At 40.6% G+C, this 26,550-nt stretch overlaps 1 protein-coding gene and 2 pseudogenes across 7 annotated transcripts in view; 1 reads left to right on the top strand and 2 right to left on the bottom strand.

The window, feature by feature from the left end:
• Positions 1 to 26,186, top strand: part of Ocln (occludin) — a 58,364-nt gene extending 32,178 nt beyond the window's left edge. For all 7 annotated transcript variants that reach the window (XM_004872837.3, XM_087203196.1, XM_004872841.3 and 4 more), the window contains 5 exons: positions 9,630 to 9,778; positions 15,054 to 15,269; positions 18,872 to 19,043; positions 21,016 to 21,057; positions 22,451 to 26,186. In XM_004872837.3, coding sequence (XP_004872894.1) covers positions 9,630 to 9,778; positions 15,054 to 15,269; positions 18,872 to 19,043; positions 21,016 to 21,057; positions 22,451 to 22,552 — 681 coding nt within the window. In that variant the 3' untranslated portion in view covers positions 22,553 to 26,186. The remainder of the gene's footprint in view (positions 1 to 9,629; positions 9,779 to 15,053; positions 15,270 to 18,871; positions 19,044 to 21,015; positions 21,058 to 22,450) is intronic.
• LOC147820897 (uncharacterized) lies at positions 2,519 to 6,239 on the bottom strand (annotated as a pseudogene).
• LOC147820898 (U6 spliceosomal RNA) lies at positions 5,815 to 5,909 on the bottom strand (annotated as a pseudogene).
• Positions 26,187 to 26,550: the final 364 nt, after the last annotated feature.

Here is a 26,550-nt window from a genome sequence, read left to right as displayed (position 1 = left end):
GATGGGCGGCTTGTAAAACTGGAGATGATACTTTGGAGATTAACCTGCTCCTCCCTCTAGGAAAAGTCCTTAGAAGGGTAGTATTCCTGGGCTCTGACCTAAACAAAGGCACTAGTTAGTGATTGAAACACCAAGTTAGACCAGTAGGGATTTTGTGGCATATCTCATTAGGGTGTGGCAAGGAATTTAAGGCAGTGAGAATGATTCCCTTTGTTACAGAGAATAGTCAAATATCCAACAATTAGCCAGGCTGGGTGGCACTGGCCTATAATCTCAGCATTCTGGGAAGATGAGGCTGGAAGATTGGGAATTTGAGCCCAGATTGGGCAACTCAGAGACTTAAACCCTACCTCAAAATTTAAAAAGACTGGGGATGTAGCTCAGTGCAAAGGACCTGGGTTCAATCCTCAATACCGCTGTAAACAGATACATGCATACTTATAAACAGCAACAATGGGTACCTCAGACTATGTGGGAATTCCAAGGTGACTGTTATGCCAGAAGGTGCAGGATTTTAGAGCTCAGTGGACCAGGGTTCAGATTCCCCCTTGGGCACTTCACATTCTGTGTGACCTTGATCAGGTTAACCTTAGCGGCTCCATTTCCTCATCAGAAACTATGGATAGCCCTATCTCATGGGGTGGTGGTGGCAAGTAAACATGGTCAGGTTCTGCCTGGCACATGATAGATAATCAGCAATGAACTTTCCTTTCCTTGGAGGCAGATGACTTCACACTGTTAAACTGGCTGGATCTGGGTCTTCGCTCTCCTGCCTGTGCACTCAGAATGAAGGCAGGATGGAAAAGAGGGAGACTGGAGAATGGTATCACTGCAGTGTTATTTTATGCCTTTACTATTCTGAATGACAGGCATTGAAGAAATGTTTCCCCCTCACTTTGTTTTGGGAGAGAGAAGCTTTTCATTCAAAGCGACCTAAAACATTCTCTACCTTTGTACTCCCATGACTCAGGGAGTGGGGTGGGGTGGGGAGCAGAGCTTCATCTTGGTCCCAGCTAAGAAGGATGAGAGCTGCTCTGAAGAGGGGCTGTCCCCTTTGTTTTCCTTCTGTCACCTCACAGGGATTTAGGATTTTTTTCATCAACTCTCCATGGGAGAGGGTTTTTTTTCCCCACACCTCACATAATCAGAACCATTCTAATGAGCATAATTACATTTTGAGTAAAAATTTGTCCTCATCATAATTACATCTTGTGTAGATCTTTTGGAATCTTTTTGATTTCAGAAACAATTCCCTTAATTATTAGTACTTTTAAAAATTTTTTTGCTAAATTTAATTGTATTCATTTCATTCAACAACAAAAAAATAACAAAATCATACCTTGAATGTGACCAGTGGAATTTGTTGCTGTTTATTTTGTGAAGTTACCACATTCTTCCTTGGTAGCATTTGCATCACCTAACACAATTACATTTTGGGTATATGGAGAAAACACTAAAGACAACTTTTGGCAAATTGTGATGCTATGTGGGCACCACATCAATCACTGTAGTCTCTATGGGATCTATGCCATTTTGTACTCTACAAGAGAAATATTGTGCTTTCTCATTAATATCCCTCAACTTCCCTACCCACACACATGGCAACCATCACTGAACTCTCTGCTTCTTTAAAGTTGTTTAAAACAAATAGGATCAAGCTTTAATTTCTCTCTGCCTGGCATATTTCATGAAATGATCTCTTGGTTAATCTACATTGTCACAAAGGAAGGATTTTCTTTCAAGACTCAATAGAATTTCATTGTATAAATAAACTTCACTTTACCAATACAGCTATAGTGATAGTTTGTATGTAAAATGTCCCTTAAAGACCATGTATTGAAGACTTGAATGCAAGGTGCTATTATTCTGAACTTAACATTATTATGTATTTTCCAACCCCATCAATGCATTAATTCATGTATATATATATATATAGGAGGAAAACTGTCTCTGCATGTGTGCTTTCAAACAGTGTATCTTACTCTTAACACAGCCCTATGTTTCTGTCACTCTGATTTCTAGCTTTCTCAGTATTTATACTAAATCTCACTTTGAGTTTATGTATGGTTTTTGATATTAGGAGAATCATAGAAACTTTTCATACATTATTTACATAAGCTTTCTTTTCAGAGTTCTTTCATGTTTTTTAAGGTAAGTGGAAAAGTAAAGGATTTCTTATATTTACTGCATACATATGGCTTCTCTGTCTTGTTAATTCTTTCATGAACTTGAATGCACTGAGAAAAATAAAACATTCCCCACATTTTTCACGTTGATCCTGTTCTATGAATTTTTTCAGTTATGTAATACTTCCTGTGTACTGAAAGATTTTTTTTTATATTACATGCAAAGAAAGGGCTTTTCTGCACTGTCCTTTCATGTCAGTGCAAGTCACTTTATATATTCAAAGTTAATTTACTCTCTTAATCTTTTAATGTCTATGATTGCTAGAATAACTTAAGGCTTTTCCATATTGCTTAAATACATAGGGTTTCTACACTGATTCTTTTCATGCCATTCACAGTCTGTTTGTGTGCCGAAAGTTCTCCCACATTGCTGCAGACACAGGGTTTTTCCCCAGTATGTCTTCATGTTTTTGACAAGTATCTTGTGTACTGAAAGCTTTCCCACATTGGTTGCATATATAGGGTTTCTCCCCAGTGTGAGTCCTTTCATGTACTTTATGATGATTCTGTGCCCTAAAAGTTTTCCCACATTGCTTATATACATAGGGTTTCTTTGCAGTGTGAGTCTTTTCATGTTTTTGACAAGTACTTTCTGTGCTGAAAGCTTTCCCACATTGCTTGCATATATAGAGTTTCTCCCCAGTATGAGTCCTTTCATGTACTTTATGATGATTGTGTCCTGAATGCTTTCCCACATTGCTTACATACATAGGGTTTCTCCTCAGTATGAATTCTTTCATGTACCTTACAATAACCTTGTGTACTAAAAGCTTTCCCACATTGCTTACATATATAGGGTTTCTCCCCCATGTGAGTTTGTTCATGAATTTGACAAGAACTGTTTCTGGTAAAAAGCTTTCCCTCATTGCTTACATACATAGGGTTTCTCCTGAGAGTGAGTTCGTTCATGTGTTTCACAATGACTCTGTGTGCTGAAAGCTTTCCCACATTGTCTACATACAAAGGGTTTCTCCCCAGTGTGAGTTTGTTCATGTCTTTGACAATGACTGTGTGTGCTGAAAGCTTTCCCACATTGCTTACATATGTAGGGTTTCTCCCCAGTGTGAGTCTTTTCATGTTCTTTATGATGACTCTGTCTCCTGAAAGTTTTCTCACAGTGTTTACATACATAGGGTTTCTCCCTAGTGTGAGTTTGTTCATGTGTTTGACAATCACTGTGTGCTGAAAGCTTTCCCACACTGCTTATAAATGTAGGTTTTTCCTCCAATGTGAGTTCTTTCATGAATACCAAATGAAGTGTAAAGGATTTCCAACTATGCTTCATACACAGGCTCTTGTGCCAGTGTGAACTCTTTTCTTGTATCTGAATATCATGGTGAAAATTCAAACCTTTTCTACATTGTATACATATGGAGGTATTCATCCTACTGTCATTTCTTTCCTGGACTTGAACACAGTCAGGTGTACTGAAGGCCCTCACATCTTGCTTATATACAAAGGATTTCTCTTCAGCATTACTTCCTTCAGTGCAATCAGAGAAGGATTTTCCACATGGCTTATATCTGAAGGGTTTTTCTTCAGGATTTGTCTCTACATGTTTCTGAAAGGACTGAAAGTCAGTGGAGGTTTTCCCATGTCTGTTACAGCTAGACAGCTTCTGTTCAAATCCATGGAGCTCATATGATTTGAGTCCAGTGTTATGTATGATCAGCACGGTTGGTGATGAATGACCAGAGGCTTTCCACATGCAAGGCTTTCACCTGGTTTTATACCAAGCAGTTTCATGTGCACATTTGTATCTTGAGTCTTAAAAACCATTTCTCCATGTGTATACCATAATTTATATTGACAGCACTTATCTACCTCTGCACTTCTCAGATTTTCCCTGTAATTTTTATACTCATCTTTAATTTGCTAGTCATCCCATTTTCTTCTTATAGCAGCCACATTCCTAAAGTTTTTCCACATCACATCTCTGTGGAGCTTCTTCTGGGATGGATCTAGCAAAGCCCACTCCTCCGTGGTGAAGTTCACAGCCATATCCTCAAAGGTCACTGCTTTCCTTAGTCTCAGTACTCAGGAGGCTGAATCAGGAGTATAGCCACACATTAGAGGCAAACCTAGTCTACGTGTTAAGTTCAACACCAGCCTGAACTACATAGAAGCATCCATGGCGTGCCTGGGGCCCTCCCCGGGTCCTTCCCGCACAGCCTGCAGACAGGAGAGATCCAGAAGCTTGGCGATCGATACAGCCCCAGCAGGGCGCCTCCAGCACTGAGCTCAGAATCTTATGCTTTGGCTCCAGGAAACAGAGCCCTCCTCCCTCCAGGCCACCTGATTGGACCTATTAGTACTTTTTATATGGGGTCCGTGTGGGTATTTGACCTTTTTAAATTTAACCTCAGTAGTGAGTCTGAGGCACACTTGGGTTGGTGTATTTTTTCCTCTGTTGCCTCAGCATTTTTGTTTTTCTTTCTGATGCCTTTATAAAGTCTAAATGTGGGATGGGGACCTGGGGACCAGATCTCAGAGGGGGAGGCAGCTGGGCTCTGGTGGGGGCCCCAGGAGCCCTTTCCCTCTTGAGACTCCACCCTCCAACTCCCCCCACACACACACCAAGTCCCTTCCTCCTTCTCTCTTTGTTTTACTTTGTTCTTTGAGACAGGGTCTCACTATGTAGTGCTGACTCACTGTGTAGCTCATGCTGGCCTGGAATTTGCATCATCCTCCTGCCTTTGTCTCTTGGGTGCTGGAATTACAGGTGTGTACCATCACCGCCCAGCTCCTTTCCTCTTCTCTTCTTAATGAACTTTAGCTATGCCATCCAGTTTTGTTGGCTGGGATCATATCAATAATAACACTGAAACTCAGAAAGGCCTTGTCCCCTTGTAGGAAATCCAGGTTGGGGACTCTTGTATAAATTACTAATACCCGCTGGGGATTTAGCTCAGTGGTTCCACCACCTGCCTCGCAAGCTAAGACCCAAGTTCAATCCCTAGTACCAAAAAAAAAAAAAAAAAAAAAAAAAAAATTACTAATACCCAGTCAGTCAATTCCCACAGGTCTCCTCCCACTTCCTTCTACTGACCTTCAAAAGCAACAGTACTGGGTTTATATTCATATTGTATTGAATGTGCAGGTTGGAGAAATGATGGAGAATGAAGCAGAGTAGAGAAAAGGTATTTTCTTAGTTTTTTTTGGTGGGGGGAGAAAGCCTTAAAGTGAAAAAAAAATTATCTTTCTCCTTGCGGTTTTTGTTTGTTTGGTTGGTTTTTGTTTTTTAGGTTGTTTTGTTTTGGTTTGGTTTTTGGGATTTTTTTTTTTTTTGGTACTGGGGATTGAACTTGGGGCCTTGTGCTTGCAAGGCAGGTGGCGGAACCACTGAGCTAAATCCCCGGCCCTTGATTTGTTTTTTGATACAGGGTCTCACCTATGTAGTTCAGGCTGACCTTGAACTCACTATGTAGCCCAGGCTAGCCTCAAACTCAGTAATCCTCCTACTTCAGCCTCTCCAGTGCTGGGCTTACAGGCATGCACCACCACACCCATCTTCTTGTTTTATAAATATATTTTGCCTCTGCCTCTAAACTTTGAAGCTTCTCTTGAAAATCAAAGCTGTTGCTTATTCATCTTTTGAGTCTGCCATCATAGTTGGGTGGGGCTTTAAAAAAATACAGAATGCTTCACAAATTTGGGTGTCACCCTTGCATAGGGGCTCTGGTATCTCTGTGTTCCAGTTTTACTGTACATGCTGCTGAACTTTTTATACCGTATTAAAAAGGCTTAAATATAAAAGATTTCTGTTGGAGGTTGGGACTTGTGGTCAAGCTAATCCAGTTCTGCTGACACTGACATAAAGGCCAACTCAGAACAGCTCATTGTTGAGACACTTGGGGTACACAGTGTAGGAACAGCAGTAATCAATGAGAAAACCTTTTTGCTGAAAACGCTGGGCTCCTGATTTGTGCCAGGCACTGGGCTAGGCTTTGGAAACCCAAAGAGTAAAGGAAGAGACCACCCACGTTACCTTTTTGTTAGTAGGCCTAAGTCCTTGGGAAAGTTGTCCAGTTTCTTTAGCCACAGCTTCCTCATTTTTGAGAAAGGAGTAATACTGCCTGTAAAGTTGTTCCTACTAAATGACCCATCGATTCAGTATTGTAAGCAGGTGATGGCTTAAGAATAGTACGTTGTCTGCTAAGGTCAAAGATAAGTGATTGAGCCAGTGCTGTGAGTAAGCAATTGCTTGGCAACCCTGGAAGTGCACTAGTGTGTGGGGAAGGGCACAGGTGTGGGGTGCTAAGAGGACAAGTTGCTGGTATCCCAACAGGGACCTGAAGGGAAGGTCCCTAGCAGGTGGTGATGTTTGAACCAAGAGTTGAAGCCCAGTGAAGGATTAGCTGGCAAAGAAAGGAGGAAGGGCAGTCCAGCTGTGAAAGGGCCCCTGCTGAAGTAGCAGCTGGAGGAGAAGGGGCAAGTGGAGAAGTGTAAGGTGGGCTTTTAAGAAAAGGAAGTCTTTTCAGATTCTGATGAGGCCTCTTTGGCCTGGTGAGGATTTGCCTGTGGAGCTTGGTGTTCTGTTCTGGGAGCCAAGAATGGTTCCACCCTGTCCCTCCTGTGGTGAGATCTAGGTACACTCCCTGGAAACCCACCCACTGTTTTCCAAGCTGCTGCCAAATTCCAGTTTCTGAGGAAAATGATCCCATTCCTTTCTAACTCAGTGTTAAACAGTCAAGAAAATACCTCTGTGTACTCTGAGGCTGAGTATCTTCAGACTTGTGGTGTTGCAGTGCTAGGAACAGTGCTTGCCCGGTTTTGATGATGTGAGAATGGAAACCAAAGTGTAAGGTGTGTGTGTGTTGCAGGGAAGTGACGCTGTACCTAACTGTATTAATGCTGTACCTAACTGCAGGGGTCTAAGAGCGAAATAATTCAATTATAATTCTGCTGTCACCTGCAAATTCTTTTAAAAATTTTTTGATCAGATCAAATGGCCTTTATTCCTTCATCTTAGGACTTTTTACGTGTTCAGAAAGCATTGTGGCAAGTGATCTATCCCATCATGTCCCTTATTCATTAGAACAGCTTCATGCAGTGGATTGTTTACCCCATTTTATGCAGGTGAAGAGGCTGAGCCTTTCTAGAGCTTGTAGGTAGCAGATCAGGGGTGAGCCTAGGCAGCTCTTGTGACCAAGCTAAAGTGTCCTCCCTTCCCTTACTTTGAAAAATTCCATTTTTCCACATAAGTAGCATTATTTTTATTTTTTCCCCCATACCTTGTTTCTATTCCTTTATGCAAAATCAGCTAAATGATTTATCTGGGATTAGCACTTTGGTGGATTAGCACTTAGGTCTTCGGTTCTTTTCCCCCATTTAAAAAAAATCAGTTGTAGGGGCTGGGGATTTAGCTCAGTGGTTCCAGCGCCTGCCTTGCAAGTGTAAGGTCCTGAGTTCGATCCCCGTACCAAAAAAATCAAGATGCCAGATCTTCTTTAGGGTCAGGGATTTAGCTCATTGGTTTCACTGCCTGTTGCACAAGCGCAAGGACCCAAGTTTGATCCTCGGTACCAAAAAATAATAATAATAAAATTAAAAATTAAAATAAATCAGTTGTGGGCCCGGGATTTAGCTCAGTGGTTCGCCCAGGATTTAGCTCAGTGGTTCCACCATCTGCCTCGCAAGTGCAAGGTCTTGAGTTCGATCCCTGGTACTGAAAAAAGAAAAGTCTAAAAAATCAATTGCCTTAGTAATAGGTGATAGAATAAAATGTTTTAAGTGAAATTTAAGAGTGGCTGGCATGGTGGTGCATACCTGTAATGCCAGCTACTCGGAGGCTGAGGCAGGAGGGCTGAAAGTTCAAGGCCAGTCTGGACAACCTGGCAATACCCAATGTTCAAATAAAAATTTAAAAGGAACGGGTGTAGCTCAGTGGTAGAGTGCTTTCCTAGTGTTTGCAAGGCCCTGGGTTCAGTCCCTAGTATTGTGAAAAAGAAGTATGTATGTATGTACTTTTTTAATGGCACTGAGAATTGAATCCAGGGCCTTCACATACTGCATGGATGGATTAATTAATTAATAGTCTTGGGAATTCAACCCAGGGCCTTCACAGTGAGCTACGTCCCCAGGCCTTTATTTTTTTCTTCTGAAGAAGGTAAATCTTCCATATTAACAAAGTATAATCCCTAATGATTTTTTTTTTTTTTGCAGTGTTAGGAACTGAACCCAGGGTCTGCACATACAAGGCAAATGGTTTACCCCTGAGCTCCACCCCTAACCAAATATGTCTATACTGTACTTCTGAAGGACAAAAGCACTTGCACATCAAATGGAGTAAGAAGGAAGTAAAAGGGGAAGGGAACAGTGTTGTGTTCCAGTGTGTAGGCTATGAATAGTACAGCCAATTAGTTATAGGTTAGAGTTAGGGAGAATAAAGAAGTTTCTTCTTTTTTTTTTTTTTGGTACCGGGGATCAGAACTCCGGTCCTTGCACTTGCACAGCAGGTGGCAAAACCACTGAGCTAAATCCCCGGCCCCTACTATAGCTCTCTTAAGAAGAAACTTCTTAGGCCAGGGGGCCAGGGATTTAGCTCAGTGGTTTTGCCACCTGCTGTGCAAGTGCAAGGACCGGAGTTCTGATCCCCGGTACCAAAAAAAAAAAAAAAAAGAAAAAGAAAAAGAGAGAGAGAGCTATAATACAGATGAATTTGAGTTCCTTAATTTTTTCTGTATTTTTAGCATTTCTTGCTTAGGGATGAGTGGATTAAGAAGCAATGTCTTTTGTTCTAGATTAATGATTTTCCAAGTGTGGTACCCAGACAGTAGCAGCAGAGAGTTTGAGAGCATTTGTGAGAAATGAAACTTCTGCCACTGTAGTGACATGCGTCTGTCATCTGTAATCCCAGTAGTAGGGAGGCTGAGGCAGGAGGAGGACAGGGCAGTTCAAGGACAGTCTGAGCTCAGTAGTGTGGGGAGACCCTGGTGTGGTGGGGGCGCTTCTCCTCTGTATTGTCCCACACCTATTTCATATTGAACCCTGCATTCAGTCTTTCCTAACATGGTGAGGGGAACAATTAAATGGGTAGTTATTCCACCTAATTACATCAGGATGAGAATCAAGTGAGATTTTTTTCCTACTTGATGATAGATTCTGGTCTTGTAAAACTAGCAGTAGCACTGTTTCTGTGCTTAAAGAAATACCGATTTGAGGGCCGGGGATTTAGCTCAGTGGTTCCACCGCCTGCCTTGCACGTGCAAGGTCCTGAGTTTGATCCCTGTTACCAAAAAAAAAAAAAAAAAAAAAAAAATCAATTTGACTGTTAACACTAATAATAAAAAAGCAATCATTATAAGTTAATAGTATTTAATAAGCCAAATAAATATTTGGTATTTATACAGGATAATTTTTTTCCCATTTCCTCCCCCTTTAAATTACAGGGTACATAATACTAATTGTCTCTTGTGGTTGTTTTTGTTTGGGTTTCTTTAGGTTAAAAACGTTTCTGCAGGCACACAAGACATGCCTCCACCCCCGTCTGACTATGTGGAGAGAGTTGACAGTTCCATGGCATACTCTTCCAATGGCAAAGTGAATGGCAAGCAGCCCTATCCAGAACCTTCCTATAAGTCAACACCTTTGTAAGTAGCAGCTCCTTTACTTTGATAGAATGAATCAGAAAATGAATATTTGCATCTGTAAAATCAGTTGTTAGCTAGTGTAGAGGTGCATATCTGTAATTCCAGCTACTCAGGGGACTGAGGCAGAAGGATCTCAAGTTTGAGGCCAGCCTGGATAATTTAGAAAGACCCTGTCTCAAAAAGGGATGGGGATGTAACTCAGTGTTCCCTGCATTCAGTCTCCAGTGTGTATGTTGGGGTAGAGGGATGAGGAATTAATTCTTTTGTGCCATTGCCGTTTTAAAAAAATAGATAACAGGGGCCGGGGATTTAGGTCAGGGGTTCTGGCGCCTGCTTGCAAGCACAAGGTCCCGAGTTTGATCCCTGGTACAAAAAAAAAAAGATAACAGAGCCACATGTGGTGGCTCATTCCTCTATCCTCAGCACTTGGAGGCTGAGGCAAAAGGATTACCATGAGTTCTAGGCCAGCCTGGACTATATAGAGAGTTGAAGGCCAGCCTGAAGTACATAATTCTCAGGTGATTTATACAACTTTCTTTTTTTTTGTATTGGGGATTGAACTCAGGACTTTGGGTTTGTGAGGCAGGCTTGGTGCCACAGAGCTCCTTGAAGTACATTGCAAGACCCTGTCTCAAAAGAACAGAAAGCAAAAACTAGCAGTATCCACAAAAGGTGGAGTCTGATCTATCTATATTTATGATTTAGAGGTATATATGCAGTGGTGCTGTGGTTCACAGACTTAATTCTTTCCACAATTCTGGTTGGAAACTGAATTGGTCATAAACTGAATCAAATTCAGTAGTTAGCTTCAATGTTGACCTTATGGAGACATTTGATTCGGTTCATGACTGATGCGGTTTTCTACCAGAATTGTGGAAAGAATTGTTTGTGAACCTAGGTACCAATGTGTGTGTGTGTGTCTCTCACTCTGTGTTTACTTTGTTGATAGAGGCCTAGGGCTACTTGGAAGACGGGGATCCAGGATGAGGAGGGTGGGAGTCTTCTCCTTGTTCAGTTGAAAATGTGGCCTTTTACTCGCTGATTTAATTAAAAGGCTGGGTTGTGGTCTTTCACTGTAAGAATGTGGTTCTGTGTGCTCCTGTTACTGTTTCTAGTTTTGAAGATTTGGTGAGGGTGAAAGAAAGTTACTGGAACAATTAAGTGTGGTTTTCAGTCTCTCTTCCCTATAATTACTAGGTTTCATGAACAGAAGGGAAAGATTGCATGTTGATTAACATTATCCACATAAATAGCTATTAAACTAGAAAATTTTATGCGAATTCTAGAATTATGATGTATTAGTCCATTTTTCATTGCTGTAACAAAATACCTGAGGCAGGGCCAGAGGTGTAGCTCAACAGCATACTGAGGCCGTGAGTTCAATTCCTGGTACCAAAAACAAACAAGAACAACAAAATACCTGAGGCAGGCTAGCTTTATAAAGAAAGGAGGTTTATTAGCTCACATCTCTGGAAGTTTGAGGGGATGGATTAGCATCAGCTCAGCTTTGGTGAAGACCTCAGGACAAAATGAGGCATCACAATGGCAGGGACACATGTGGAAGGAGAGAGCACATCTCAGAACTGGAAGCCAGAGAGTGATTCACAGGTTGGACTTGCTCTGTAAACACTGGGTCTCCTGGGCCAGGGATTTAGCTCAGTGGTTCCGTTGCCTGCCTCACAAGCACAAGGTCCTGAGTTTGATCCCTGGTACCAAAAAAAAGTGGATCCCCTTTCAAGTGCAGCACGAGTAGTGGTTTAAAGACTTCCCACTAGGCTCCACCTCTTAAAGGTGTACACCACTACCCACCATTGCCACACTCAGGACCAAGCTTTCAACACATGCACACTTTCAGCCATATCCAAATCATAACATCTGGCACCTCGTTTACTGGGGCAGGTCCTCCATATTATGGGGAGGGGGGTGTTGGGGGGAATAGACCGCACAGTGAGAATATACTGTTTTCTCCAGCAAACCCACCTGCTCCCACCCTGAGGTAACCATTGTTTTGGTGTCTATCACCATCCGTTAGCCTGCTGTTGAACTTTATGTACGATGGAATCCTATGCTACTTACTCGCCTGTTGTGGTTCCTTTTGTGTATCGTAATGTTTGATGCCTTAGAATTTCAAGGCAGTCTGCTAGTTAGAATTAATCCTGCATCAGGAGGCAGCAGAATTCAGTAAGTTTATAAGTCAAGTAGTCAAATATTGCTACAGTGTGGAGCCTTCAAGGCAGGCTGACTCTGCACAGTGTCAAATGAGGCCATTATTTGGTAGCAGTAGGCTGCTAGGATGTGGTAGGATATTTAGGCAAGTTATTTGAGTTATAGAAACCCAATTTAAGCTAGCTTAAGCAAAAAGAGAAATGTATGGTTCCCATGAGGCCCAAGAGTGCAGCTAGTGGGCTGGGGATTTAACTCAGTGGCACCCCGCCTGCCTCACAAGCACAAGGTCTTGAGTTTGATTCCTGGTACAAAAAAAAAAAAAGAATGCAGCTAGCTTCAGGCATGGTGTGATCCAGAGACTCAGAAGACAACAGGACTCTTGCATGCTGTTGCTCAACTGTTGGCAAATGGGCTTTATTCTCAGTTGTAGCAGTATGGCCATCCGCAATGCCCAAGCTGCATTGCTCTTTCAGTCCAGTATTTGGAAAATGAAATTTCCTTTCTGAAAGCCCATGAAACCCTTTCTGCATTGTCGTCCATCCCTGCATCAAAGCAGGAGTTCTCTGGTTGGCCAGGCTCTGCATACTCTCCAGTAATGGGAGCAGCCTTCAGACACTGCATGTACAGTGAACGTCACTCTGACAGTGGTGGTGCTGATGTTAATCACGTATTGTGTTTCTCTTCCTACATGGATTCTGTGTGTCATCAAAAAAGGAGGGTTCTTGTGAATCTGCTTTCAATTTGGTAATTATCTTGGACACCTGTCATTTGCACAATTCTGAGCCAGTGCTCCTGAGAATGCCAAGTCTGTGTTCTCAGGGAGGTTGTAAAGCAAAGGTAGAAGGGTATCGGGCATGGTGGCACCCATCTGTAGTCCCAGCACTCGAGAGGCTGAGGCAAGAGGATCTCTGCAAGTTTGAGGCCAGCCTGGGCTACATAGTGAATTCAAGACCACCCTGAACTATATAGCAAGACCCTATCTCAAAAAACAGAGCAAAACAAAAAAAAGAAAGGTGGAAGAAAGTGCCCAACAACCACACTGAGTCAGGCCAAGACAGGAGCAGCAGAGGCATGTGGAGGGCAGTGTGTGAACGAGAGTGAGAACCTCAACCTCAGAGACCAGGTGAGGTTGAGGATGTTGAGGAGAGGAGCCTGCTGGGGAGGGGAGCTGGGAAACACAGAGCTGCTTACCTCCTCTGGGTTGGAGCAGGACTTGGCTCTAAAAGTTGGTTTGGAGGTCACTGAGACTATATGCACTCCCTAACTCTGAATTCATTTTATTTTATTGCAGTACTGGGGATGGAACCATGGCCTTGCACATGCTAGGCAAGTGCTTTACCACTGAGCTGCACCCCTACCATAACTCAATTTTTAAATACTTCTCTTGCTAATAAGCACCTTGTTTTCACCTTTCATACAAGAGCCAGTGTTTACTGTGTAGGGTTTTAAAGGGTATAGAAAGAGGAGAGGTGCAAAAGTTTGAAGGTAAAGATTTATATTATCAGTATGTAATATTGTAACATTATGGCAGGAGGTTTGCTTGATTCCCCTGACTCCCCTTTTCTAATTTCACTTGACCTTTACCTTCTTCCCTCTGTGGTCCCCACCCCTCAGATAGACTTACTGCACTCAAAAGGTTTTGTTTTCAACTTCAAAGCAATAAGCACAGTAGCTGGCAGAGTGTCTAGGAACTTGTTAATCATTGACTCATGGAGAAAGACACATTTTTCCTCTATTACAAGGAACATTAACAAAGCACAGAAAGTCACAGGTTACCTGAATATATTTAGAAAGAAAAAAATACCACTCCCACCCCAACTACACATACATTCCCCAAAGCTTTCAGGGTCTACAAGAAATTTAAGTGTGATTAGAAATCTAAGCCTCTGACAACAATGAAAATGAAATGGCTCTGGATCACCTCAAAAACAGTATACCTGGTGGGTAAAACTCAAGATTATGGCTTCTGAGAGTTGGATGCAGAAGGAGGGGGAAAAGCTGTAGACATCTTTAATAGTTGCTTTGAGTAGCAAGACTGATACTTAGAAAGTCTGAGCCTCTTTCTTTGGTCTTTTTATTTCTCTTCAAACCCTTCTAGTACAGAGGAAAAGTAAAACTATTTCTGCTACTCAGAAATAGTTTACACTTGCCCCAGCCCTTGGTATTTTATTTCTGTTAGACTTTGTTTTCATGCTTGTGGCAGGAATGTTACATGCAATCTAAAATCTGATGCAACATTAAATAATTGCATTAGAAAAATAGTGTGATGGTAGCTTGTGCGTTCATTCTACATGGCTTCAAGATTAACAGCAATTTTCAAAACACTTTCTCAACTCTTTAATTCTTTACACTATAAAGCTTTTCAGTTTAGATTTTTAGGTTTATTTTTCAAAGTTTTATCTTGAAAAGAGAACTGATACATGGTATTATAAAATTAATATTACAGAACGCTTATCTCTTAGTCAGATAAGCTGCATCCTCTTCCCCGCACAGCATTCTGTGGAACTGGAAGAACCTGTAGAAAAGAATCATGGTCTTTATTTTCCTGACAGCCTTATGCAGAGTAAGTCCCTGGCACGGCACAGGTAAACACCTCTGATAGAGCAGTCTGAACTTCCTAAAATGAAATCTGATATCCATTTAGCTTAGAAGTTCAAAAATATTCCTCCCCTGGAGTGCTGGGGGTGTATTTCTGAGAATACTGAGTCTGTGTTCTCGTGGAGGTTTCAAAACAAAGGTGGAAGAGCAGCAGGAATGGTGGCACTGCATGGCACACCCAAGGCCCCGAGTTCCATGGCCAGTACTGCAAAGAAAAAAAAAGGACCTTCAATCAGAACTTGAAAGTTACTTATGTGCATTAGAGAGTTCTGAGCTGGTGCCAAAGCAAATGCAGGAAACTAGATCTCTGCTCAGTGCTGAGCACGTGAACTCCACGAGTGACTCCACCTGCATGAAGACGCTGCCTTTGTGAGTACAGTGTCCTGGCAGGGTTGCTCTATGATCACTGAACACTGTGCCATGTTTTTTTGGGGGTGGTTTTGGTACTGGGGATCAAACTCGGGCCCTTGGCCTTGCGAAACCACTGAGCTAAATCCCCGGTTTTTATTAGGGTGCCTGAAGTGGCGCAGGAGCTTCCCCTCACCTCCCCTGTGGACGACTTCCGGCAGCCTCGGTACAGCAGCACCAGTAACTTCGAGACACCTTCAAAGAGGGCTCCCACGAAGGGAAAAGCAGGCAAGCTGAAGAAAGCAGAGCAGGACCACTACGAAACAGACTATACCACGGGCGGCGAGTCCTGTGACGAGCTGGAGGAGGACTGGATCAGGTAGTGTCCTTCTTCTCTCCCTCAGGCCCCTCACACGTGCTGCTTAGTGACTGGAGCAGCCAGCTTTGCGGTTGTTGCCTCTGAACCTGGGGTTCACAGTGTCATTTCATTCTTTACCACCCAGGACTGGAGACATCTCATTATGTTGTGTTTTTCCACAGTGCCCTTTTGTCATAAAGATGGAAGTGGAAGGGATCTGTTTGGTGTAACCATGTCTTAAGTGCACTTTTAGGTTCCCCATGAAATGGCTAATGAATGTCACCAGTGCTCTTCTACCAACAGCCACCCAAGAAAGGTTATTCAAATAAAATACAAATATAGAGGACTTTTCTTCTATAAAATTCCCAGATAAGTGTGCCAAGACTTTCCTTTGGCATTTATTTTAATAAATTTTATTTTATTTTATCCCATCCTCCCCCAAGCCCCCTTCCCTCCCTATGTACAAAAGCTTTGTTTCCATTTTTTCCTTCTATTTGCACTTTTTTTCTTGTCCCTTCCTTCCTTTCTCCCTCCCACCTCCCTTGTTCCCCTTCCCATTTGAACAGTTTCTTCACATTTCCCAACATTCATTATATATTTTAGTCTTTATTTCCACTTTCGGTTTCTCACACCAGAGAAACAATATGGTATTTAAATGTGTGTGTCTAATTTATTTCACTTAAGAGTATAGTCTGAAGGTTCATCTATTTAGCTGTAAATGTCTGAAGCCCATGTCAGAGTAGTACTCCACTTTATAAAAAAAACCACATCATCTTTATCCACTTGTCAGTTGAAGGCCATTTGGGCTGTTTCCAGGATTTAGCTATTACAAACTGTGCCAGTATAAACATGAGTGTGCATATATCACTGTGGTATGATGCTTTTAAAATTCTTTCAGGAAGATACCCAGAAGGGGAATAGTTGGGTCAAATGGGACCTCTAGTCCTAGTTCTTTGAGGTATCTCCATACTGATTTCCACAGTGGTTGCACCAGTCTACACTTCCACCAACAGTGGAGAAGGTTCCTTTTCTCTCCACACCCCTGCCAGCATTTGTTATTGGTTGATTTCTTGATAGCAGCCATTCTTTCTGGAGTGAGGTGGAATCTGAGCGTTGTTTTAATTTGGCATTTACCTCTAAGTTAAGCTTTCAGGATAAAACCAGAGTTTCTTTTAAAGTTTAATCCAAACAACTTTGGCAAACAGTTTTGTAAACAACTGAGGTAGTGTTGTGGCCAAGGATGTGGTTAAGTTCCTTTGTGTTACTGGTTGGTTCTAGTCCAGTGTCACCAAATACATGTGGGTATGTTGTGTGGCCTTTTCACGCCTAAGTGTCTTGAGCACCAGGACACCATCAGAACTCTTCCTGGTGTCAGTGATGGTTAATCAGAACATTTGATGGGGCAGGGCTGGCTTGAGATCCCCTTATTCAGTAACCATCCTGATACCTCCTCCCCTCCACCACCAAAAGAATTTTGAGGGCCGGGGATTTAGCTCAGTGGTTCCACCGCCTGCCTTGCAAGCGCAAGGTCCCAAGTTCAATCCCCACTACCAAAAAAAAAGAAAAAAAAATTTTTTTTGGCCCGGTTCAGCCCCTTGTCTGTATACATATTTGTATCATGTAAACATAATTTGTATCATGAAGAGTTTAACTGAAAACTTTGAGAAACCTAAATTTTTGGTTGCCTTTTGATCAAATCATTTACTGTCTTCTCTCATTAAAATTAAGATATTAGACTGACTGTTAGATCTAAAATTTGAAATTTCACATTGCTGTGAAGGATCTTAGTCCTATGAAACTATTCAGAGTATTTTCTCAACAGGTTATGGGTTAATATCATCTTCTGTGCAGGGAATAGCTGGTATGTTTAGACAAGTGATGTAGAATTCCAATTTTTCTTCATACTTTAATGCATTTTCAGATTCCTTCTATAATGGGCATGTATGGTAGGTGTGATGGTGCAAGCTTGTAAATCCAGCATCCTGGGAGGCTAAAGCAGGAGGATGAAAGTTCTAGCCCAATCTAGGCAATTTTGTGACTTAGCAAGACCCTGTCTTAAAAATTTTTTAAAGACACTAGGCATGGTGGCGCCTGCCTGTATTCCTAGCACTTGGGAGGCAGAGGCAGAAGGATCACCACGAGTTCTAGACCAGCCTGGGCTACAAAGTGAGTTTAGGGTTAGCCTGAACACAAAGCAAGACCTTGTCTCAAAAAAAAAAAGAAGAAGAAAAATATAAAGGCTAGTATAGCTCAGTTCAAAGGCCCTAACTTCAATCCCCAGCTCCACAAAAATAAACAAAAGCACAGGTGTTTTGTTTTGTTTTTGAGACAAGGTCTTGCTGTGTAGTTTAGTTTAAGCTGGCCTTGAACTCACTATGTACTCTGGTTAGCCTTGAACTCACAGTGATCCTCCTGCCTCAGCCTCCAGAGTGTTGGGATTACAGATATGCACCACCACACCCAGCAAATGCAGTTTTTATATGTGTATGTTTTTTTTCTGGTAGAGGTTGAACCCAGGGCTTTGCTTATGCTAACCACATACTCTACCACCGAGCTACATTCCCAGCTCCTATGTGTACATTTTAAATGTCTTTTATAATGAAAGAACAAAATAAGCTATTTCCACTTAGGAAAATGAAGACCAAAAATAAATAAATAAACCAATCTGAAAACTGTAGGTAGGAGCAAGAAACAGCCACATCCAGCCAGTGCTCTGCTACTGAAGGCTCAAAACAGGCTTTGTGTTCCAGAATTCAACTGAAAAGTTTAAATACAAGTACTCCATTACCATGTGCTGTTATGCTTTGAAAATAAATGAGTTCCTATGATTCTGACCTTAAATTTCATAAATTATTTTCAACTTGATTTTTGAAAGTTATGAGAAATAGTTAAAAAAAAAAAGAACATGAACAGTAACGTAAAAAGTATAATTCTTTTCTTTCTACATGCTAGCCAAGCACTCTACCACTGAGCTACATCCCCAGCCGAAAGGTATAATCATTCTTTTTTTTGGTACCAGTTATCGAACTCGGGTCCTTGCACTTGCATAGCAGGCAGTGAAACCACTGAGCTAAATCCCTGGCCCTATCATTCTTTTTCTCTTTGTTTTTTGTTGAGACAGGGCCCTGCTATATATATAGTTCAAGCCTTGAACTCACTGTGTAGTATAGGCTGACCTTGAACTCATCACAATCCTCCTGCCTCTGCCTCCGAAGTACTAAGATTACAGGCATGTGCCACCATGCCCAGCAGAAATATAATCCTTTTTTTTTTTTTTTTTTGGTACCAGGGATCAAACTCGGGTCCTTGCACTTTTGAGGCAGGCAACAGAACCACTGAGCTAAATCCCTGGCCTAATCCTTTTTTTTTTTTTCAGTACTGGGGATTGAACTCAGGACCTTGCACTTGGGAGGAAGGCACTGTGCCACTGAACTAAATCCCCAGCCCCTATAATCTTTCTTAATAGAAGTTATTTATATCCCACTTCCTTCTTCCTATAAAAAACAAACCTAGAATGTCAATTTCTATGCTCCCCCAGCTTTATGACCTTTGAGGAGGAAGCACACTGGATGAAATGTCTGCTGAAGATATATGTGTAGTTATTTTTCTCTCTCAATTCTCAGAGAGTATCCACCCATCACTTCAGATCAACAAAGACAGCTCTACAAGAGAAACTTTGACAGTGGCCTTCAGGAATACAAGAGTTTGCAAGCAGAACTTGATGATGTCAATAAAGAACTCTCCCGTTTAGATAAAGAATTGGATGACTATAGAGAAGAAAGTGAAGAGTACATGGTAAATTCAAACTGGGTGTTTATATGTTGCATAGAATTTGATTTTTCATCTGTAGAGTTACTGCATCCTGTGTACTGATGTTGATAAAAATTTTGCTAGTAATCATAAAACTATAATTTCATAGTTGAAAGTCTTTCCAAATTGCAACTTGTACTAATATAGTTAAGAATTATAGTTCAATCCCTGGTACCAAACAAAAAAAAAAAATCTAAGAATTACAAAGCAATTTTCTCGTAATGTACATCTATCCCTTATTTTTTTTATTTATTTATTTATTTATTTATTTATTTATTTATTTTGGTACCGGGGATCAAATTCTGGTCCTTGTGCTTGTGCAGCAGGTGGCGAAACCACTGAGCTAAATCCCTGGCCCTCTTATCCCTTATTTTAAAGAAAATAGTCATACCACTTTTCTATTGATAATACGCACATCAATAGAGAAGTTACACAGATGTACAGGAAAGCATAGCAACCTGAGTTCTACTGTCAGAAAACCTTCAAAATAGGAGTTAGAAAAACCTCTGCAGGAGTGCACACAGCACACACAATCTGCAGTTAAAGGTTTTTTTAAAAATTAATTTTATTGGTACATTTTACATATACAACATAATGACATTCATCATTGGAGATTTGTACCTTTACAAAATATATCTTGGTTCTTATTTTTTCCCCATTTCCCTGCCCTCTCTTTAACCCCTTGAAAGTTTTTATAGGGGCCGGGGATTTAGCTCAGTGGTTCCACTGTCTGCCTCGCAAGCGGAAGGACCCGAGTTCAATCTCCGGTACCAAAAAAAAAAAGTTTTTAATATGTGAAAATAGCTGCACAGTTTTCAGTTTTATTATTGTGCTGTATTTTACTTACAAAAATCCTCTGCTGATAGACATTCAAGAATTTCTCCTGCACCCAGTAGTAGCAGTGAGACACTGGAGTTTTTGCAGTTTTGTACTTTTGTCTGCTTCTCTAGCTAAAACCAATGCCAGAGTGTGGACATGCTGAAAAACTCCCCTGCAGGACATGGACTGCATTTCCTCAGCAGTGTACTAGAGGGCTCATTGGACTTGCAGCCCCCTAGTGCCTTTTAGATGCTGTTTCCTCTCACTTTGTATGTTTAGTGGAACTTCATATTCATTTTATCAGATGCTCTTTGCAGTTTCCACAAGGTGATCTGCTTTTCAGTTTTGAAATATTTTTTGCTTTGATGGCTTATGTTAGGTGGTTTCTATATGGTATTAGTTTAGTTGACCTTTTTATTTGGTGGGCTGGGAATTGAACTAAGAGCCTTCACACTCAACTATGTCCCCAGCCCTTTTTTTAATCTTTTATTTTGAGATGAAAGCCTTGCTCAATTGTCCAGGGGCCTGGCATGGGGGAGAGATAAGTAGCAGAACAAATAGTTACCTGCCTGTGTAACTGGAACAAAGGATACAGTATCAGAAATGGCTGTCCATTGGATTCCTTGAGGTCATCCAAATGGCAATGAGTTTTAAGAGCTCTATGATTTCATTTTAGTTTCTTGTATTTTTATCAGAAGCTGTCATTTTTGCCTCCACAATATAACATCAAGAATGTTAAGGACTGTGAATTTAGCTCAGTGTGGTCCCGCTGCTTGCCTTGCAAGCACAAGGTCCCGAGTTCCATCCCTGGTGCCAAAAAAAAAAATGTTAGCATGGTGGTGCATGCCTATAATCCCAGCATTTGGGAGGCTGAGGCAGGAGGGTTGCTGTGAGTTCCAGACCAGTGTGGACTACATAGTGAGTTCAAGGCCAGCCTGAACTACATAGTGAGACCCTGTCTCAAAAACAAAATAAAAGGGCCGGGATTTAGCTCAGTGGTTCTGCTGCTTGCCTTGCAAGCGCAAGGTCCGGAGTTTGATCCCCAGTACCAAAAAAAACCCCCTCAAAAACAAAATAAAAAAGGAATGCTATTCTTAGTACCCCACTAAATATATTCCCTTGTATTTCTCATTGATAGACTGCTGCGGATGAATACAACAGACTGAAGGAAGTTAAGAGAGTAAGTATCCTAGATTGTAAGATTCTTTCAGGAAGAACTTTGCTGTGTTTTTCTGTTTAACTTTTAGGATGGCTAGGAATACTTTTATCATACATACACTGATTATAGACAAAAGGTCTGTAATTTCAGTATGAACACTATGACTGGTTGAAACTTTAATTTCACATGTTTGCAACTACAGCCTATTCTAATTTTCCCAAAAGTGTGTTTTTTAAAGTTTAAGTATACATTTAGAAACATGTACAAATGAAACTGTACACTTGATACATTTTTACAGCATGAACATACACCTGTATACCAGGCACCCAGACCAGGAAATCAATTTCCTTGTGTCCTAGCAGCTGTATTCTTTTACTCCATCTAGTTCTTAGAGTTTTTCTCTTCACATCATGATTGGTTTTGCCCATCTCGAAATTTATATAAATGGAATCACATAACATGTATTTCATGTATGGCTTCTTTTCCTCAGCATTGTTTGTAAGACCAGTCATGTTCTGGATGTAGTTGTGGGTCATTTATTTTTACTGGTGTGAAGTGTTGTATTTTATGACTAAACACAACTTACTCATCTATTCTATTGCTAGTGAACATTTGAGTCCTCGATTTTTGGCTTTTACACATCATCCAGCATCAAGCATTTTTGTTACAGTCCACACACTTGATAGGTGTATCCTTCTGAGCGAGATTGCACTGGTCGTTCATGTGCCTGGCTCAGTACATTCTGCCGGGCAGCATCCCCAGTGCTGGGGCCAGTTCACCCACCCTTCAAGCAGGCAGCTCCTGGTCCTCTGTGTTTTTGTGATACTTGTCATTGCCAGTCATTATTGACCCAAAACATTTTAGAAGATTTTACATTAAAATTTTTATGATTTACAGACCATCATGATTTTAAATAAAAGTCTTAAAGAGGCATATAGTAAAATAGTGAAATTTCCAGTTTCCCTAATTCTCTACTCACATTTTATCTTTTTTCCCCAATTGACTCTTACCATGGTTTCTGTTTATTATTTTTTAGATGATGTGTTATCAAAAGGCCAATAAATTTTCTTGGTAATTTAGCCAATTTTTAGAAATAAGTGCATGCTTTGTAGAAGATAAGATTGAGCAAAGAGTCAGCTGCCTGTGTGTTTGGTGGTACTGCCGGACACCTTAGTTCATTTACACCTTACTCATTTACACTCTAAGCAATTCTGTGTGGCTGATGTTCCCTTTTTAAATTCACCTTTGACTTCTCGGAACTATTTTATTTTTATTTTTATTTTTTGATATCAGGGATCGAACTTAGGACCCCGCACTTGCCAGGCAGGCGTGGAGCCACTGAGCTAAATCCTCAGCCTCAATGGAACTATTTTAATTTGGTTGAATTTGTGTGATTCATTTTTCCTCCCTTTAGTCAGCAGATTACAGAAATAAGAGGAATTACTGCAAGCAGCTGAAGAGCAAATTATCACACATTAAGAAGATGGTCGGAGACTATGATAGACAGAAAACATAGAGGGCAGATGCCACATTGCTGGAAAAATGAAGGAGTCTCTAGGGTCTCTGCAATGTTCTCAGAAGGCAAATGACTTTGGACTATAAACCAAGAAGCCAATGGTAGCTTTTATATTGTCAGTTTCATATCATCAGTATTGAAACATTTTATAAATAACATTTGATAGTCAGTTGGGCTGAACACTCCAATTAAGGATTTTATAGTTTAAACATTGGTTTCTGTATTAAGAACAAAACACTAGGCCAGGGGTGGTGCTGCACAGTTGTAATTCTTGCACTGTTCAAGCAAGATGATTGCAATTCTAGCCGGCCTGGGCAATTTAAGGACTTAGCCAGATCTTTGGTTTGTTTGTTTGTTTGTTTGTTTGAGACAGGATCTCACTATGTATTCTAGGCTGGCCTTAAACTCACTGTGTAGCCCAGGTTGGCCTTGAACTCAGTAATCCTCCTGTGTCAGCCTCCTGAAAAAATAAAGGGCTGAGCATGTAGCTCAGTTTGAAGGCTCTGAGTTCAGTCCTCTGTACTAGGACAAAAAAAGAACAAAATACTGTTTAAGGGCTGGGGATGTAGCTCAGTGCATTGCGCCTGCCTGGCAAGCACAAGGTCTTGAGTTCAATCCCTGGTACTGAAAAAAAAGGAAAAAAAAACTGTTTGAGGTTTTTAAACCTTCACATTCCAGTCAAAACTTAATACCTGGGACCTGGGATTTAGCTCAGTTGTTCCGGTGCCTGCCTCACAAGCGCAAGGACCCGAGTTCGATCCCTGGTACCAAAAAAAACCCAAAAAACTTAATACCTAAGTAGTTCTTGTCCATAAGCAATCTCATTAACCCTACCAACAGCTCTTCTGATGACCTACTATATTTGTAATCATTTCTTTTGAGATAAGGAAACTTGGACCTTGCAAGTAAGTCTCTGAAATGAAACTGCTTGTTTCAAAGAATGCAGTTTTAGTTAAGTGTTTTATGACTTTTTTTTTTTTTGTACCAGGGATCGAACTCTGGTCCTTCCGCTTGCAAAGCAGGCGGTACAACCACTGAGCTAAATCCCCAGCCCGTGACTCTTAGTTTTGTTTTTTATTTTTTGGTACCAGGAATTGAACTCAGGAGCTTGTGCTTGCCAGGCTGGTGCGGCACTGCTGAGCTACATCCCTGGCCCTGTGACTCTATTATTAATAAAGTCCCTGCCTTTCATATTTTAGCTACTGTGTATACTGAGTTCTACCAGCCTCTCTCAAATTTTTTCTGTTACTGTATTTGAATGGTTAAAAGAGGGGTTTTTTTTCTGTCTTGTTTTATGTTATCCTGGTTGTTGAAATCATGTAAAATTAACAAATGTGTGAAATATAAAGATTGTAAATACTTCATTACATTTGAAAAATCTAAGTTTAAATCTGGTGGCTACAGTTTTGTGTATTTTTAAATGCTTTTTATCTTTTATGGTTTACATTTGGGTTTTTTCTGTAATCAACTGAACCTTTTCACTATATCAGAGTATCTGATTAAATTTATCATTGAATTATGACTTGAATTATCTTACAGGAATGTTCAAGTTCTATAAATATTTTGTAAGGTATTAAGCCTGGTATTCTCTTTGTATAATATATCTATTTAACATCATTAATATTAAGCTGTGTAATACTATACTCAGGAGTTGTCTCTGTTGTTTTAAACTGTTTTGGGTGCTGTGCTGGTTGGTAATTTCCCAATCCTATGGCTGTAAGGAAGCAGATATATGAATGCTATCCCATAAAACACCAAATATTTTAAATGGTGCCCTTAAACCTCATCATTCTTTTTGGAAAGTCATAAGAATTAAAGTAAAGTAAAATTAGCTGGTAATTCTTTAACCATAGTGGTTGTGTTCATCCATCTGATTTAGACTTGTTTTTCTGATAATCTTTTAAAGAATAATCTTTAATCTTTAGTGTGTGATTAAAATATAATGTAATTATTTTCCAAAGATAAACTTTTTTTTTTTTTTTTTTGAGACAGGGTCTCGCTGTGTAGTTCAGGCTGGCTTTGAATTCACTAGGTAGCCCAGGCTGGCCTTGAAGTCACAGCAATCCTCCTGCCTCAGCCTCCTGAGTGCTGCGATTATCAGCCTTTGCCACCATCCCTGGCTGCCCAAAGATAAACTTTTTTTTTCCAGTACTGGGGATCGAACTCAGGACTTTGCACTTGGAAGGCAGGCACAGCGCCACTGAGCTAAATCCCCAGCTTCCAAAAATAAACTTTTATATAATGTTTCCATGTAACACTGATTCATTTCTTCAAATTAAAGAAATTCTTAGTTTTCTACATGTGAAAATGTATTTTCATAGCTTTTGGATTCACATCAAATGAAAGTACTCTTTTGAATGCCTTCATTAAGGTATGTTAATTTTTTAACTCTTTGTTCTTGGAAGTTTGCCAGTGTTCTCACAAAGCATATTCTGCTGAATGCAGAGAACAAAATAGCAAGAATCATAAGCCTATAAAATTGTGCCATAAAATTGGACTTTGGAATTTAAAAAATGAGATGTGTAAAAAATTCAGATGTGGTATTTACTACTTAAGATCACTTCAGCAGCCGAGATCAAAGTGTTTCTGTTGATGTTGACGTTAACTCACTGGATGTAACTTTGAGAAACTACTCATCTGATTAGTTTCCTAGTCTGGAAAATAAGACAATTAGATCCAACTTCAGAGGTCTCCTCTATTCCTTATCTGTTGTGGTCCTTATGTCTCCATTCTGCTTTCTGCTATGAATCATTGTTCCAAGGAATTTCTTATAAAAACATTTAGTCCATCTTTTAAAGTTTCCCTAAATAAAGTGATGCCCTAATTTGTGATTTTTGTATTAAAAGTAGGTAGGGGGACCAGGGATTTAGCTCAGTGGTTCCAGCACTTGCCTTGCAAGCGCAAGATCCCGAGTTCAATCCCTGATACCAAAAAAAAAGTAGGTAGGATCAATATTTTTCAATTTATTTTGAAAAAGGTAGAGAAATTCAGAAAAGTATAAACATGCATGGACCTACCACCCAGAAATAACAGGTGATAATATTTTGTCATATGTACTTTGTATTTTTTGAAATAAAGTCAAGTCTAGTATTTGTAGTAAATAGTAGTGTAGTATTGTAGTTAATACCATACATACATGCATACACCACATGAAGCCAGGTGTGGTGGCACACACCTGTTATCCCAGCACTCAAGAGGCTGAGGCAGGATTGCTGCGAGTTCACGGTCACCTTGAAATACATAGCAATACCTTGATTCAAAAAAACATAGAAAGGAAATGTCATTTAATCCTTGCAACACTTTTGACATGTAACCATTTCTTATTCTCATTTTATAGGTAGAAAACTAAGGATTTGATAGATTAACTAGTCCATTGTCACACTAGCAGATGGCAAAACTAAAGATTGGAATCATGGGCTAGGGATTTACCTCTAGTTCTGGCACCTGCCTCGCAAGCACAAGGTCCCGAGTTCAATACCTGGTACCAAAAAAAAAAAAAAAAAGATTGGAATCATGGTCTGTTCACCTTTTAGGTCCTGTGGTTCCATCCTAGGTTGACTTTGTTACTTAATGAGCTGCATGATGTAAGATCACTCTGACTGATGTAAATAAAGTATCCTGTTTTAATGTTGAATGCATCTGAAGTACTTTTCGTTTTGTTTTGTTTGTTTTTGGTACCAGGGATCGAACTCGGGACCTTGCACTTGCAAGGCAGGCGCCAGAACCACTGAGCTAAATCCCGGGCCCCATCTGAAGTACTTTTAATTAACATGAAATGCTTCCTATAACATATGTGAAAGACCTGTAAAGACCTGAATGGCTTATGTGCCCTGTAAAGATGAGTCAGGCAGAGACAGGAGGATCACGTTTGAGCCCAATTTGAGCAGTTTAGTGACTTAGCAATACCCTGTCTCAACTTAAATTTTAAAAGGGCCAGGGATGTGGCTCAGGGCAAAGGCCCTGAGTTCAGTCCCCAGTATCTATTAAAAAAAAAAAAA

The sequence above is a fragment of the Heterocephalus glaber genome, unplaced genomic scaffold (genome assembly GCF_053883595.1).
Source record: "Heterocephalus glaber isolate CG9 unplaced genomic scaffold, H.glaber_assembly_v1.0 deba00001788, whole genome shotgun sequence".
Taxonomy (NCBI): domain Eukaryota; kingdom Metazoa; phylum Chordata; class Mammalia; order Rodentia; family Bathyergidae; genus Heterocephalus; species Heterocephalus glaber.
The sequence above is the reverse complement of the archived record's forward strand: the minus strand, read 5'-3'. Positions and strand labels throughout refer to the sequence as shown.